Raw genomic sequence first — 14,885 nt, 5'->3', positions numbered from 1 at the left:
ATGGAAATATGTTGCACCTTAACCACAAATGCACTTTGTAATTATATTCCAACATATTTTGTACAAAATAAAAAAAATACTCATGATTTGTGTTTTTTACGATCAATATATCCATCCAAAGGGCAGCTTTAAAAATTTGCTGTGGCTAGCACAGATACCACCCGCACACCTGCGCATGCGCAATTCTTCCTTTTATGTCTAAGAATATGTGTGCAACATTTAGTTCCAATCGATTCAGTTGTTTAGCCGGAAATGAGGGTACACTGTACAAACAGACAGATCGACTGATATCATCGACAGGTTTTGTGTGATTGCGACGCATGCGCAAAACCAATTTTTCCAACTGGTGTTAGATTTGTTTTTATTCCAAATGTCTATGTATAAAATTTCATTTAAATGCTTTAATAAATAAGAAAGTTGGCATTGCGCAATGCTCATGTGCAAAACAACATTTTGAAAATGTCATTAATTTTACTTATATTTCGTAGTGTTTACATATAAAGTTTAATTTAAATCTCTTCATAAATAAAAAAAAGTTAGAATTGCACATGCGTTAAACCAAATTTTTGACACTGCGCATGTGCAAAACCAAAAAATATCGGTATGCACGGAATCTTTAGAGCAAGCCCATTCAAATGGGCCTTATATCGCCCAAATCGGTTCGGTGGTGTATAGGAGTACGTGTGACGAACGGACGGGCGGACAGACGACAGACTGCAGCCAATAGCGATTTTTCACTCCGATAAATTACACAAATTCAAATAACACACAATATAAAATCCTCTATGCGATCAATTCTCGGTGGCTGATGAGTTAAGTTCGCTCACGGCTCAACACAAACGCAATGCGCTAATTGACAGGTCCTTGGCCCATCTTCGCTCGCATTTCAACGCGCATTGCCTGACGGTTCTCCTCGAACAATCTACGCCTACCAGTCAAAACCAATTCTTCCCTCCAATCAGAACATTCGACTATACATTTACTCCACGTGCAGTGAAAATATTCCTTCATCTACTTTCCCAATTACCTTCTTTCTACCCGTATCCATTTTCATGGTTTGTTTGAGTACCCTAGTACGAGTAAAAAATAAGAGGAGAGAATATAACGGTGGTGGGAAATAGCATAACAGGCGACGGAAGTCGTCATCATATCACTTCCTTATGGCGCTGGTCAGTTACGTCGACTTGACTTCTTATCATAAAACAGCGAAGAGACGATGTCAGTTTTTGTTTTATTACACCACTGCCAATAATGACGCGTTTCTCCCCACTCTTCTCGCACTTTTATAACTTCCTTTTTTGTCAATTTCCGTCTCGTCCCCTTTTAATGCAAGGTTCTCCCCTTTTATTTTTTACTCGTAGGAGTATCCCTTGTACACCACATTTTGCCAACGTTTTAGCATTGAGTTTTAGCGTTGAGTGAAGGATCTAGATCCTTCACTCAACGGTTTTAGTCTTAAAAAAGAGACGCGGAGCATGAAATAAATTCAGAACAAAAAACAATATAGTGGAAACGCCAGAACCTAAGCTTGTTACTTTTGACATCAAATATAAATTCAGAATTTTCAGAAGTTTTATAATGAGTGCGTTCACCAGGCGGAGCGCTAACTAAAGGCGGTAAGCCCGGTAATAGACTAGCGATTTCTCGCGCGAGTTGCTGTCTGATAGCACTGGCGAGGTGTACATACTACATACCACCATAAGTGGGATTGCACAGTGATATCTACACCTCGACAGTGCTATCAGACAGCAACTCGCGCGAGACATCTTACTATAGTCTTTCCCGCCTTTAGATATCACTTCGCCTGGTGAACGGAAGCAATGATTTCTATGGCTTTTACTTTAAAATCAAGTTTTGTATTATACACAATGGCACCAGAGGAAACTAAACATCTTGTGAAAGTTGATTCACTTGATAGTTAAAGCATCCCTTTATCATCTTGTATAATAAATAAATAACTATTACGAAGCAACAAGTATTGGTGTTGGACTTGATTACCTATATAGTTATTTACTATATGTACCGAGATTGTAATTACCACATGATCAAAAATGAGTGGCGGTCGAGCCGCCTTGGGAAGTTCAAGTAAGATTTCCCATGTAAACAAAAATTCCAAAGGTGACATGACAGCAACTCGTTTTTGATCACATAGTATCCATGAAAGTATTGATAGTAAAAAAGACAATTAGTACCAACATATTTTATTTGAAAGATCAGACTATATTACTACAAATTACAAGTTTTACACTAATATCCATTTGTTTTAATGGTAGGAACGTACAAATCTTCCTTCGAACGTTCCCCTGCTTTATATTGCCGATGCCTCTCCTGTCGCATTTCGATAATACGTTGGTTTCGAATTTTTCGTGAAGCGCATTCTTGGAAGTCTTGAATGAGAGTGTCACACTTCTTTCGCCCTTTATCAACTCCGTACGCCTCTAAACAATCCATCACCTTTAATTCCATATCTGCACATTGTCCGTACCATTGGTGACTGACCATTGCGCCAGTCAAGTCGGTGAAGGGCGATCGAAGAAAAGGCGATAAAGACATTGTTCTAAAATGAAAACAGAGTTTGAGAATAGAAGTGTTATGTCATCAATATACAATTAGGTTATGAATCCTAATCACACAAGGTTACCATCTTTTTTTTAGTAAACTCGCTTTTTAATTACCTACGTTACTTACTTTGTTTACTGATTTAAAAACTTATTAAATTAAGTTCCTTTTTAACAATAAAAAATGTACAGATAAACCTTACAAATCAAGAATAGTAAACTTATAAACTACTCAGCCTCAGCTAGAACTACACTTCAGATTATGTAGGTGGCGCATTTGAACTATACAATTACATAAGAACTACGAAAGAAGAATTCACATACACAATAAAGATATCCGCTACTGCAATCCTAGATTTGTAGTAAGTGGCGCTGTGCAAAATATAAAACGGGACCAAATTCAAAAAAGAAACTCAAATGCAAAAGGTGACTTTTTGATAGTTCGACAAAGTAAAGCGACATGAGACATCCCTCAAATAATAAAAAGCGTTTTGTCAGTTGAAAATATAATTTTAATACATCATTATAATATTGATTAATGGAATTGGACAATAAAGAAAATGTAAAAAAAAGTATCTGAATTGTAGATACAGATACAAATTTTGAAAAGGATCTTATGTATCTAGATACTTTTTAAGTAGATCCAGATACTGTATCTAGATATAAGTAAAAAATTACAAGTATCTAGATACATCACAACACTGTAAAAAGCCCGTGACACACGAGAATCCACAATTTTCGTTGCTAGTCCAGTGAAAGTATGCAAACTAGGATATTTTTTTAATTCGTACTCTACTATTAGTGTGTAAGAGCTTTCTGGCTATGACTATACTAGTAAAACGGTAGCTATTCTTGATCTACTGCTACATATACTTTGTTGTAAAACAAACTCGCTTAAAAATGGCCGACTGCCGTAAAGTAGCGACGTATCGGTAATTGTTCCTCATGCGCCTCATGTTCACATTGGGCGCGTTCATAAAACACAACTGGTTTTATGAACGCGCCCAATGTGAACATGAGGCGCTTTCTTTCGGTGATGCAAACGCGTTTGGATTGTCAAATCACGTTCTTTCGAAGTGTGATCTTATAATCATGATTGCTAAAATCGTGAACAAACTGAACATAAAAGTTTTATGATCACGAATTCCTAACCTATAAATGCAAGGATATTTTTGCTCAAATGTTAGGTTAGTCCATATTTGTAACTGAAGAGGAGCATAATCGCACAAGTACTTCCACTTGAATTTAAATTATTTTCATAATCCAAACAAAAAATACGTAATTCGAATGCAAATGTGTACTACGTAAACTTAACCATACTTTGATTTAAATTCGCGCGTTCTTTCGTAAAACGTGATCCTATGAATCACGATTTTGAAATCATGATTGCGAAGTAGCCGAAAGAAAGCGCCTATGATAAACTAACCTTGCAACTTTAAAATACTACCCTGTATATACAATGATTGAAGATGTGAACGATCCTGTACATATAACCAAGAAATCGGCCGCGGGGGTCAAGGCTGCTCGTTTGAAAAGTGCGAGGTCATTACGGTAAATGAAACCTTTTTAAAAATTTCTAACACAAATGAGGAAAATTTTGTCGGTTGTCGATGTTCATTAGAAGATAAGAAAAATTTCACTCAAGGTAAGCGAGTAGGTAAAAGAAATTTTGGCTAATTTGACCATTTTATTCATAAACAATAACTTGCAATCTCATGGTATTTAGTAACCTTTCTCTTTACTGCATATTTCCAACTTCTAATAAAAGAACACAAAGCGGTTTATTGTTCCAGATTTACATTTCACTATTCACTGTGTAGACTGAAAACAAGACTGTTTATTTCATACATCATGACCAATATCAGTGCCGAAGCGCAAATTCGATATTTAATCCAATGGTTTAACGAGTGGAGTGAGCTTCAGAGATCCGATTTTCTGCCAATATTAGCGGAGAAATACTCCAATAAGGTATATGTAAATGGAATTGTTAATCACATGTCGAATGTCAATTGCCAGGAATTGTTAATCACATGTCGAATGTCAATTGCCAGGATAAACCAATGTCGTTGTTCGAGTGCCGGGTAAGCATTGACAAGATAATTACATTTTCATGTAAATAACTATTTCAGATAAAGTTATTCAAAGAATGGTTTGGCCATTGGAATCCTGCACAAAGAGACAATTTTTTAACGAAAATATCAGACATCGATGAGATTTTTGCTGCAAAGTTAAATGTGGAATTGCAGCAAGGTTTGGAGAATGGGGAAATTTTGAACGAAAATCATAATGCGACAAATGGAGAGGACCTTTTGGAAGATTAACTATATGAATAGTTTTTTTTTATTTTACCTGCATATCTACGTACCTAATTAATTCTATTTATTTCTACATACTTTAATAAGGATGTAAGTTGAATGAAAGCGTGTATATATAGCTTGCAATTTAGCTGTGTTTGATTATTTAATTTGTTTGGCAAATATGTACGTGCCAATGGTAAAGTGTAGTGTACTGACTATACGGCAGCTAAGCAATTGTTTACATTATTCCAGTTTATATTTTTAGTAGTTACAAATAAAGGTATAATCTACATCTTTTATTTTTAAGTGGACAGGCTTTCAGTCAAGGCTGCTCTACCCTTATAATAGAGAAGCAGCATAGTCTATGCCTCTATCAACAGAACCCACTGTTTTACAAATATCCATGCCTGGACACGGATACGAACCAGGGACCCTTACATTACATACAGATGTAGGTTAAAAGGGGCAAAGTTACCCCTTTTTGTAGTCAAAAAAACGCATTTAAAATTTTTGAAAAATCTTTAAAAATAACTCACCGAAAAACAGAAATGTTAAATTTTGTTTTCATTTTTCTTGCTTAAGCGGTTGGAAATGCACGATTCCCGTTAGCATCACCTTCAATATAAGGGCACCTTTTTTTTCGGAGAATATCTGAATTTGTTATCAGAATTTCCATAGCACGTTAGATGTAGAAAGATTCTCTGAAAAAGAGTGCCCATAAAATGGGGCTAAACGCAGGGCCATATTTAAGTATCTGCTGCCTAGGCAGCGAAATTGTCCCCCCCGCCCCTCTTGCCTCTATACGACACTAAATTGACGTCAAAACAAGCCATTGCCAGTTGATTAGGGCGCTAGTGTATGCCACTTTCAACTTTTCAGTGTTCAGATCTATAGATAGTAGGTATACCTAAAACCATTACTTTAAAATCCAGATTAAAAAAATTTCTTATTGAAGGCATATTTTATAATAACGAATTTAAAGACGGTAATTTATATATATCGAATTTAACATTTAACATGTTTCCTTTGACTTCTGCAAATGTTTCATTGGCACGTTAACAGAAATAAATGTTATTATTATTATTACAACCTCAAACTAGATAGACCAATTAATACCAGCCATGTGTGACCTGAAATTTGCAGTGATCTACCACTGGAGCAGTTTTTCTGTTATGGAATCAAAGTTAATGGTTATTTATTATCCAAGACGCTCTAAACGTCATTTTATATCGTGCTCCGCGTCCCATGTGAAATAAGAATGACAGTTGTTATTAGAATGCATACACCTACTCATGTGTTTTAATTCACCTACCATTGCGTTTAAACTGATCACTTTATAATATCATATATAATAATATCATGTATTGAGATGTAAAATAATACAATTGTATTGTGCTACATATATCTCAAAACCCTCACAGTTAAAGAGCGAGTTAGCCTACTCATTCAAACGTATTAACATCTGCTATAACAATAAAGATATTTTTATCAACTTTTGGACAAAATCGGCTCAAAAGTTTTAGGAGAGTGGAGTAGTGTCTCTGGGCGTTGTTGACGTTATTGCATAAGACCCAAACAATTTCTGGTAATCAACATGCTTCTTTTAGAAAAGGTTTGTTGAATCTTCAATAAGTAATCATTTTGTTGCCACAAATACAAGGTACGTATATATTAAAAAATATATGGTATAAACAATATAATTTGTTCAAATAATCACAGCAGTAATAAAAATATGCACCAAAAACAATTTCAGGTAACTTGAAATACCACATAATTCAGTCTTTTGAATGCGAAGGGAAATGTGAATGAGAATGTAAAATTTTTTGACATAATGTCTTAATGCTGGGCTGATTTAGAAACTCTGCTTCTCTAAGAATTCTCCGAATATCTCCCATCCTCTTGTGTTTCACAGCCAACAGATACGCAGTCTTCAATTGTTTAGATTCGATATAAGCCGATATCTGAAATGTACGTGAAAGCAATTGAAAAAAATTGCTATAAATGTACCTTAGCCGCACGGTCCGTAATTAATTTTATTAATCCATCTAACTGAGGGCCGGAGACATTTGTCTTGGTCAACGTCTGAACGGCGAGTATAAGCATTTCATCGCACATATCGGTTACGGCTGAATCACTAACACCACTTGAACGAATACAATTTACCAACTGGGCAATGGAATTGTATTTTTCACTTTTAGCGAGTTGCTTGCCCGCCTGGCAATACACTTTGACGGCGCTCAATTTATGATCCGTAATAATCCTGTTCAAGACAATTATTAATGTCATTAAATGCTAGTTTAATTAATTCACCTGTAAGCGATACCAAATCCATCCTCAATGTTAGTTCCACATACGATTGCTAGAACTGCTAATTGCACTCTTTCATAATACGAACCAAATAATGTTGGAATTTTTGTCTTGTGCAAACTATCAAATGAGGCATCTGCAATTAGGTTTTTACTTACCTAGTCTTATTTGTATAAAGTACGTGCTGTGATGAAGAATCTCTACACTTACCGTTAATGTAATTTAGAGAACGGCAATTTTGTTTTAATTACTTTTCAATTTTCTTATTTGCAAATAGTTGCAAACATTTCTTTGTATTTTCTAGGAATGTGTTATCAGTTGAAAAATTGATTAAATTTTAAATTAGGTCCCTTTGCCATTGTGTATGTAATTAAAGTAGAAAATGATGACATGGTTGTGTTTACGTTTCAAAAAGTTCAAAAGTTAGTTCAGCTTACCTTCAGTAACGAAAGGTAAAATTTCAGGTAAAATTTGCATGACTGGAGCGGAGGAGAATTCACAATCTGCCAAAAATTTTGCAACTTCAATTTGTCGCGAGATGGTGTTAATATGCTTGTCAACATTTCTCGTATCGATCTTCATAACCAGAGAAGGATTTGCAATACCTTTTGCCTCAAAACTATCTTGAGAGTCCATATTTGGCTTACGAACTACAACAAAAGAGTTAGGCATAGAAACTGGGGTTTTCAAAACCTCGCATGCACTTGATGTGCACTTTAGATAGAAACAAAAAAAATGATACCTGAAGCCACTTCAACCCATTGCTCTTGTTCCAGCTCCTGTTGCAGATGCTGCTGGGCCTTATGTAGGTAGTCAACTTTTCCAGTTAATTCCGTAAATGTGGCCGCATCATCCTTGTAAAATTTAATACAAGTTAATGCCGCTCTGACAAAGTCTCCCATGAATTGCTGTAACTCGTACAGAGAGTTAAGATTGGACTGCTTTTCTAAATGTCGACAAATGTGTTTTAGGTAATCCTGAAATATGACACTTAAAGCTTTTGAAGAGACTACAACACTACTACCTTCCAGATGTCTAAGGTGGAATCAATTTCTGACATTGTTTCATGGAGCTCGCTCACACAGTTTTCTTTTAAACACAGCATGTATACGTCGATGAAGTAATCCGAGTTCAATCTATGATCTAACATATACTTCAGACATTGATGATAATCTGAATGTTTCAAATAGAATTCGAGTACACTAATGTGCGACCCATACTTGGTTAGGTAGTAAACGCATTCCTCATAAAACAGTGGTTCTAGGTACGGTTTCGTTTTGCCCACTGATGACATAGACTCCGTAGTATCAGAGTAAGCGGAATAATTTCCATTCATGACGTTATTCAAATTTCTTAATTTATTTAGAATACAAACGGCCATATCGTTCTGTACAGACGTTGTGCTACTGTTTAAGCTGCAAGTCGAGGACAGCAGAGTGTTTGACATTTTTACCTCCTTTACAATCTTAGGATCGATGATGGTTGTGTATGATTCAAGGATTTGAATTATTTCGTTCAGAAGCGGAGGATTTTTTATCGGTCTGTTTTCGGAGGAGTGCAACACTTTTGAGAGATAATGTGGTAATTGTGTACTTGAATAGCTATTACTTAATTCGGTGGAGGTCTCATAGTGAGCCGTTTTATCAAAACATCTCTGAAATTTTTCTCTTGCCCTTTGAAGACTGCCTGCCTTCAAGTAACTCTTTCCCCAAGCGGCAAAAACACCTGCAATTGTTATTATTATTGTCGGTGTTTCTTGTGAGAACTCAGGTCTAGCCTGGTTAACTAATCGCACGGATTAAAATCAAGTAACGATTAGTGTCTGTGTCTGGTGAAGTTATGTAGGGAGGGTTCTAAAGAAAAATAAAAATAAAATAAATATTCACACACTCACATTGGAAATCTAGAGATAGTATGTAATTCATACTTACCAACATAGCTATTAATGGCCCCAATAGTCAACGCTATCAGAAAAGAAGAAAACAAAACAAAAATATCATTATATTATAATAATTCCTGTAATTTTATTAAATAGAGTTTATTGTGTATAAGTGTTTCTTTGGCTTTGCGTTTGGGTTGAATACGAGTGGGTTGTGATAACGTGGTGTGTTTATGTGAAGAAGGAGTTTTGTGTTTTTTAATTGTATTTATGGTGTTTCTTTGTTCCTGAGGTCGTATTTGTGAGGTTGTTTGGGTTTTTGGTGGAGATATTGCAGTATTTTGTGAGCCTGTGGTGTTGTTAAGGTTTTTGCGCTTCGGTTGTATACGAGTGGGTTGTGACAATGTGGTGTGTTTCTGTGAAGAAGGAGTTATGTGTTTTTTAAGTGTGCTAGGACGTGTAACTTTATTGGGTAGACCTGTCTTTGTAGTGCAAGTTGCGTTACTTGTATTTGTGGTGTTTCTTTGTTCTTGAGGTTGTATTTGTGTGGTTGCTTGGGTTTTTGGTGGAGATATTACAGTATGTTGTGAGCGTGTAGTTCTGTTAAGGTTTTCGCGTTTCGGTTGAATACGAGTAGGTTGTGATAACGTGGTGTGTTTATGTAAAGAAGGAGTTTTGTGTTTTTTAACTGTGCTAGGACGTGTAACTTTATTGGGTGGACCTGTCTTTGTAGTGCATGTTGCGTTACTTGTATTTATTGCGTTTGTTTGTTCAGGAAGTTGTGTTTGTGTGGTTGGTTGAGTTAAGTTTGGAAATATTACAGTATGTTGTGTGTCATGTTGTGAGTCTAAAGTGCTGTTTAGGCTTTTGCGTTTGGGTTGAATACTAATGGGTGGTGATAATGTGGTTTGCTTCAGAGGTGAATCTCTGATTGTAGAATATGTTGTATCATTTGTTGTACTTGTTTGTTCGGTAAGTTGTATTTGTGTGTTTGTCTGGGTTAGAGGTGGAGATATTACAGTATGTTGTGTACCGTGTTGTGAGGGAGTGCTGTTGTTTACATGTATACGTTGTGGATCATTTCTAGTATCTTGTGTTATGTTTAGAAATTTACGAACAATATGGCATGTGTTGATAATGACTGCTTTTTGTAAATGTTTGTATGTGTTTTTGTCCAAACCTAATAGTTGTAAATTGTGGTGTATTGTCTTTGGTATAACTCCCGTAGCACTAACAATAATGGGAACTATAACAGTAGATTTCATTCTCCATTGCGTCTTAAGCTCGATAGCTATATCGGTGTATTTGCGGTGTTTTTCTGCATGTGTTTTAGTTAAGTTGTTAATGTTGGGTATGGCAATGTCTATAATACAAATGGATTTTTGCGTTTTATCTATAAGTGTAATATCTGGTCTATTATTGTGGATAGTTTTGTCTGTGAGTAGTGTCCTGTCCCAATATAATTTGTGTGTGTTGTTTTCAAGTATGATCTGTGGCGTGTATTTGTAGTATGGTGTCTTATCTGTTATGAGATTGTGTTTAAGTGCTAATTTTTGATGTATGATTTTATTATTATTATTATTATTATTATTATTATTATTATCCCTCTCTTGTTCTGGGCCCTCAACAGGCTACAGAGTGAACCGCATAATGCTTTTTAGAGGTGCCTCTGCAGAAGGTCTTAAGTTGTTCTGTACTACTCCGGTATTTACCTTACAAATTAGGAAAACTGCAGGAAAACCTAATTTGGAGTAGCCGGTGGAATGATCAGAACTGGTCTAAGGTAATTTCCATCTCTGCCACAGATGAAAATTCACCTCAACCCAGGTTCAAACACCCGACCTCCGGATTTATAGCCCAACGCTCTACCACTGAGCCATAAAGCCTTGCTTTGTATGCAGTACATTTGAGTAATGGACATACCTGCGTTATCGAGACCAGCCTTTGTTGAGACCTCAAGTGCCAAATTCCATTGCTCTCGTTCCAATAATTTATCACGAAGACGTCTCAAAGTATTCGCATCTATATATCGAACTTGACTGGGCGTTGTAGTTGGAATTAAATGCAAGCAATCACGTTCCGCCAACAATCCCAACAGGTCTGCCTGTGACAATATTCTATCGGCGAGAGATGATCCCCATTGTAGCATACATTGAGCGGACAACATTTTTGCTGCAATCGCAAGGGACCTAAATATAAGAAGTAAAGCTGAGATACACATCAGTAGGGTATACTTTAAGGGGTTCCCTACACGACCAAAGGTACACTGTCCATCTATTGACACTTTTCAGTACTAATGAAGCAGAGATATAACAGATTTTTATAGTGGATTTGGTGTATAAAGCAAATGTTCAGTTGGATACGCTGGCTTTGCACTTAAAAATTTGGTTGAGAAAAGCAAAGTTATTTTCCTTTGACTCCAAATAGAAGCGAATGATCTTGAAGCTACGCCAACGTACGTCTGGATCCCTGGAGAACCCTCAGGATTAAAACATTAATTAAGTTTTTTAATTCACTTAAGGGAATAAGGTGTTGCTTTTCCTCCCGGAGGGATTAGAAGTTAAAGGAGGGGCGAAAAGTGACACTAAACAATAATGAACTAGCAGTCCAGGCAAAAGTCGTACTGCCTTTGGGAAATCCCGTTTTTTCCCTACTCCGTTCCCGACTCTTTTGGACTACATCTTAACGCCTTCAAAGAAATTTACGTTCTAAATGTGAAGTCTCTTTTCGACTGTAAGACAAAATCCTGTTTTCTCCTGTTCCCGTTCCCGTTGGAATTTCGGAAAGTACGTCACTCCAAAAAGACTGAACGCAAGCACCGGCGCAACGTGCCGTAACGCCGTTATCAGAGACGTCACCTCAGAGATAATACAGTCGAGCGCCAAAGATTCAAGAGATTTTCCTGAAGTGCCCTGTGACTGTCTGAATTAAACTTCAGTGAATGGGTGCCAACTGATGAGAGACTACAAACAAGCGAGATTGTTCCGTTCCCTAACCTTTTTGACTAATTATTGTGAAGAACAGGATCAAATGTAACTGCCACGACTGAATCATAGCGATACTCAACTCTCTTGTCAAGTTCAAACTCAAATAAAACCTCTCCACAGTATAAACTCATGAAAATGTATTTTGGGATTTAGGAACGCATGTTTTGTTGTTGTCTCTGCGCAATAATGCAGGTAAAGCTAAACGCTTGCACGTTTTGCGGTAGAGATCTCATGAGTCTTTGGAAAGAATAGATGCTGAACATAAAGCTATACTATACTATAGTGGCCTACATAGGTATATTTAAATTTTTTGCGGCTGGTACTGGAATTACATACATTGATCGAAATAGTATATAATACGAGATTCTCCTCCGCGACTTCGTACGCTCGATATTGACGGTATATGAACATAACACTTCGCCACGGTACGACGCAAGTGACTTGGAGCATGTATGGATCGGTACGTGAAATATCAGAGTGCGACATATACAAAAAAAAAGTTTAAAAAAATCTTATAAACTGATCAGGCCCAGTTGGGAATCTAAACCACCCGGGGACACATTATAAAACACAAAAAAATGTCATCAAAACAGTCCAGCCGTTTGGGAGAAGTTCAGTCACAAACACAAGTACAGAAGAATATACAGATATCAAGGGACTAAAGTGTGTGTTTTAATCCTGAGTGCAGATTGTTTCTCGAAACGTAGCAGAGGGCAATAAGCACCCAATTCAAAATTGTGTTTTACATATGTACTATCGCTATGCGAATGGATCTATATTATAACCTATTCGCGATTCAGATTAACAGTGAGACCTCTGGTGGCAGCACACTGTAATTACCATTGGTGGTATAAGACCGCCATTTTGTTTATTTACAATGCCCAAGTAATGAATATTGTAGTTTTTGGGTTGTAAAAGTAAATACACCTTAAATTTAAGAAATCGTCGTCTAACGCATATTCTTTGATGAATACCTTCCTATTAGCAAAACTTAAAGCGGCATATTCACATTGAAGGTGCACTTTGTGCGATTAGGTATGCCACCAACAGTAAGAAAAAATTAAATCGACATTTATTAAACACATTGAAAAATACCTATTGTTTAAAATTAATTGTGTGTAATTGTCCACGAGTAGTAAGGCCGTTTTAAAGCAAAATCGACGTAAGGGAACGTCGGTAAGTTGTACTAACAGTTGTAAGAGTGCGCTAGAAATTGAATGATATAAGATGTTTGTAATTAGAAAAATTGCAGTCTCAAGTTCTTAGGTAGGATATGATTAGGGGGTTATATTGTCTAGGCTCAAAAACGGCAGGATAAACTGAATTCATTTTCAAAACAGTAAAATTTCACTTAAAAACCTGCAAGAAAGTATATACTTAAGAAGGTACCTACTACCACAAGAGTTATGGATCGTGTTCAATTCTAATCCTGCAAGAATAACCCAATGTTTACAAACCGCTACCAACTATACACGTCATTTCTAAATTACATAAGCGCCTCAAGTGTTAATATGATCGCGAATTATGAATGAAATTTAGTATTACGAAAGGAAACCATTTTAAATATAACATGATTACCTATAAAGTGTAAATAATAAAATGGAATTATTGACATCCATATCCAGAATTATTGAACTTGCAAAACATTAATGTACCTAGTTTAGACCCTTTGAATCCCACTGAAATAAAATCACGTAATGACGCATAGAATCAGGACTTTTATTTTTACAACTTCAATCTTGGACCATCTTACATCTCCTATGAAAACTGCCTCAAGAGCAGGATAGATTTATGGTCTCAAATTCAAACACTACTTACTTGAGCATCTTTATTACCAATAGGTAGTCAATCTCTTGTAATGACTCTGAATACATTGGCTGCAACAATCGTAACATCGCGTCACACTGATCCAAGAGAAACCTACAGCAATGAACGTATAAGATAGGCAATACTGAAACGAGTACCAACTTGGGATATTCCTCATTTTTAGAATGATGCTTTAAAATGGAGAGGCAAAGAGAGACGCTTGGCGCATACTCGTATGAAAACTCTTCTCTAACAATTTCGTTATGCGTAGTGTCATCGGTAAGCAGCCAATCAACGGCTAGTGTTCTTATTGATGCTTCACTTTTAGAAGATGAGGTGCCTGCTCCGTCTTGCTGGGCCTGATCGTAACAATCTAAGCAAACTCGTACCAAAATATTTTCATAGGTTGGCACCTAAAATGCAATCAGAATGCAAAGAATTTAACCAGGACGAGACTTACATGCATGCGTTTTACAGAACATGTACCACAAACAACCCTTCCACATCTTCTGCAATGGTGACGTCTATTGAACATCGAAAATGTTGTTTGTGCACAGCACATGCACTCAGTTACCTTAAGATTGTACAACATAATTAATGTCTCGGCAAGTGGTAAGTACCTCGTAATTTTCCACCCATTCGGTTTTAGCCGGTACCATTTCAGGCATGACAAAGTACTTGGGAGCCGTTGTGAAATTAATCGAATCCAACGATTGCAACAGCTTGCTACTCTCTGGCGAGTTGATGAACTTCACTTCCGGCTGGAGCACAACACGAAATTCCAAGCTTTTCTCTGCGTACGTCCTTAGAATCTCGTCAATCTTCTCAAGGGACAATTCGCTCTCGTCAAATTCGCAATTTTCAAGATCCGGCCGAATTTTCTCGAGTACTTGACCCAACTTCTCCAACCGAGTATTCATAACCAGCATCTCTACGATTGTTGACGGTTCCGCAATTAGGCACCATAAATTCTCCTGTTCCGACTGGGTAAAACACGAAAGTATCGATAGGCTAATTTTGATGTCTTTTAAAATATTGTTATGATCAACTA

The 14,885-nt window shown here is 36.6% G+C and overlaps 3 protein-coding genes across 4 annotated transcripts in view; 1 reads left to right on the top strand and 2 right to left on the bottom strand.

Moving 5' to 3' along the window:
• Positions 1-2,247: 2,247 nt before the first annotated feature.
• Positions 2,248-2,553, bottom strand: LOC116174936. The gene has a single exon (XM_031493007.1). It carries the CDS (start codon positions 2,551-2,553, stop codon positions 2,248-2,250), a length of 306 nt encoding a protein of 101 aa, XP_031348867.1.
• Positions 2,554-4,046: 1,493 nt separating this feature from the next.
• LOC116181920 (uncharacterized protein C14orf119-like) lies at positions 4,047-5,003 on the top strand. Of its 2 annotated transcripts, none has more exons than XM_031502373.1 (4): positions 4,047-4,203; positions 4,352-4,553; positions 4,589-4,639; positions 4,688-5,003. In XM_031502373.1, the coding sequence occupies exons 2-4, from the start codon at positions 4,410-4,412 to the stop codon at positions 4,877-4,879; spliced, it is 387 nt and encodes a 128-aa protein (XP_031358233.1). In that variant the 5' UTR covers positions 4,047-4,203; positions 4,352-4,409; the 3' UTR covers positions 4,880-5,003. The 2 variants fall into 2 exon arrangements, with proteins under 2 accessions (XP_031358233.1, XP_031358240.1); XM_031502380.1 differs by having other exon boundaries at positions 4,049-4,203; positions 4,379-4,553.
• Positions 5,004-6,509: 1,506 nt separating this feature from the next.
• Positions 6,510-14,885, bottom strand: part of LOC116174850 (zinc finger FYVE domain-containing protein 26 homolog) — a 13,883-nt gene continuing 5,507 nt past the window's right edge. Inside the window, exons 3-13 of the mRNA XM_031492904.1 lie at positions 14,455-14,882; positions 14,295-14,408; positions 13,997-14,247; positions 13,847-13,948; positions 10,965-11,230; positions 8,187-8,887; positions 7,905-8,139; positions 7,600-7,812; positions 7,166-7,298; positions 6,863-7,115; positions 6,510-6,816 (exon numbers count right to left, since the gene is read on the bottom strand). Coding sequence (XP_031348764.1) covers positions 6,631-6,816; positions 6,863-7,115; positions 7,166-7,298; positions 7,600-7,812; positions 7,905-8,139; positions 8,187-8,887; positions 10,965-11,230; positions 13,847-13,948; positions 13,997-14,247; positions 14,295-14,408; positions 14,455-14,882 — 2,882 coding nt within the window. The 3' untranslated portion in view covers positions 6,510-6,630. The remainder of the gene's footprint in view (positions 6,817-6,862; positions 7,116-7,165; positions 7,299-7,599; positions 7,813-7,904; positions 8,140-8,186; positions 8,888-10,964; positions 11,231-13,846; positions 13,949-13,996; positions 14,248-14,294; positions 14,409-14,454; positions 14,883-14,885) is intronic.

The sequence above is a fragment of the Photinus pyralis genome, unplaced genomic scaffold (assembly GCF_008802855.1).
Source record: "Photinus pyralis isolate 1611_PpyrPB1 unplaced genomic scaffold, Ppyr1.3 Ppyr1.4_LG1, whole genome shotgun sequence".
Classification (NCBI taxonomy): domain Eukaryota; kingdom Metazoa; phylum Arthropoda; class Insecta; order Coleoptera; family Lampyridae; genus Photinus; species Photinus pyralis.
The sequence above is the reverse complement of the archived record's forward strand: the minus strand, read 5'-3'. Positions and strand labels throughout refer to the sequence as shown.

Coding starts and splice junctions, on each gene's coding strand:
- LOC116174936 (XM_031493007.1), bottom strand. CDS start 2,553: ATGTCTTTATCGCCTTTTCTTCGATCGCCCTTCACCGACTTGACTGGC.
- LOC116181920 (XM_031502373.1), top strand. CDS start 4,410: ATGACCAATATCAGTGCCGAAGCGCAAATTCGATATTTAATCCAATGG. Junction 4,554..4,588: donor TAAATGGAATTGTTAATCAC/ATGTCGAATGTC, acceptor ATTGTTAATCAC/ATGTCGAATGTCAATTGCCA. Junction 4,640..4,687: donor TGTCGTTGTTCGAGTGCCGG/GTAAGCATTGAC, acceptor TAACTATTTCAG/ATAAAGTTATTCAAAGAATG.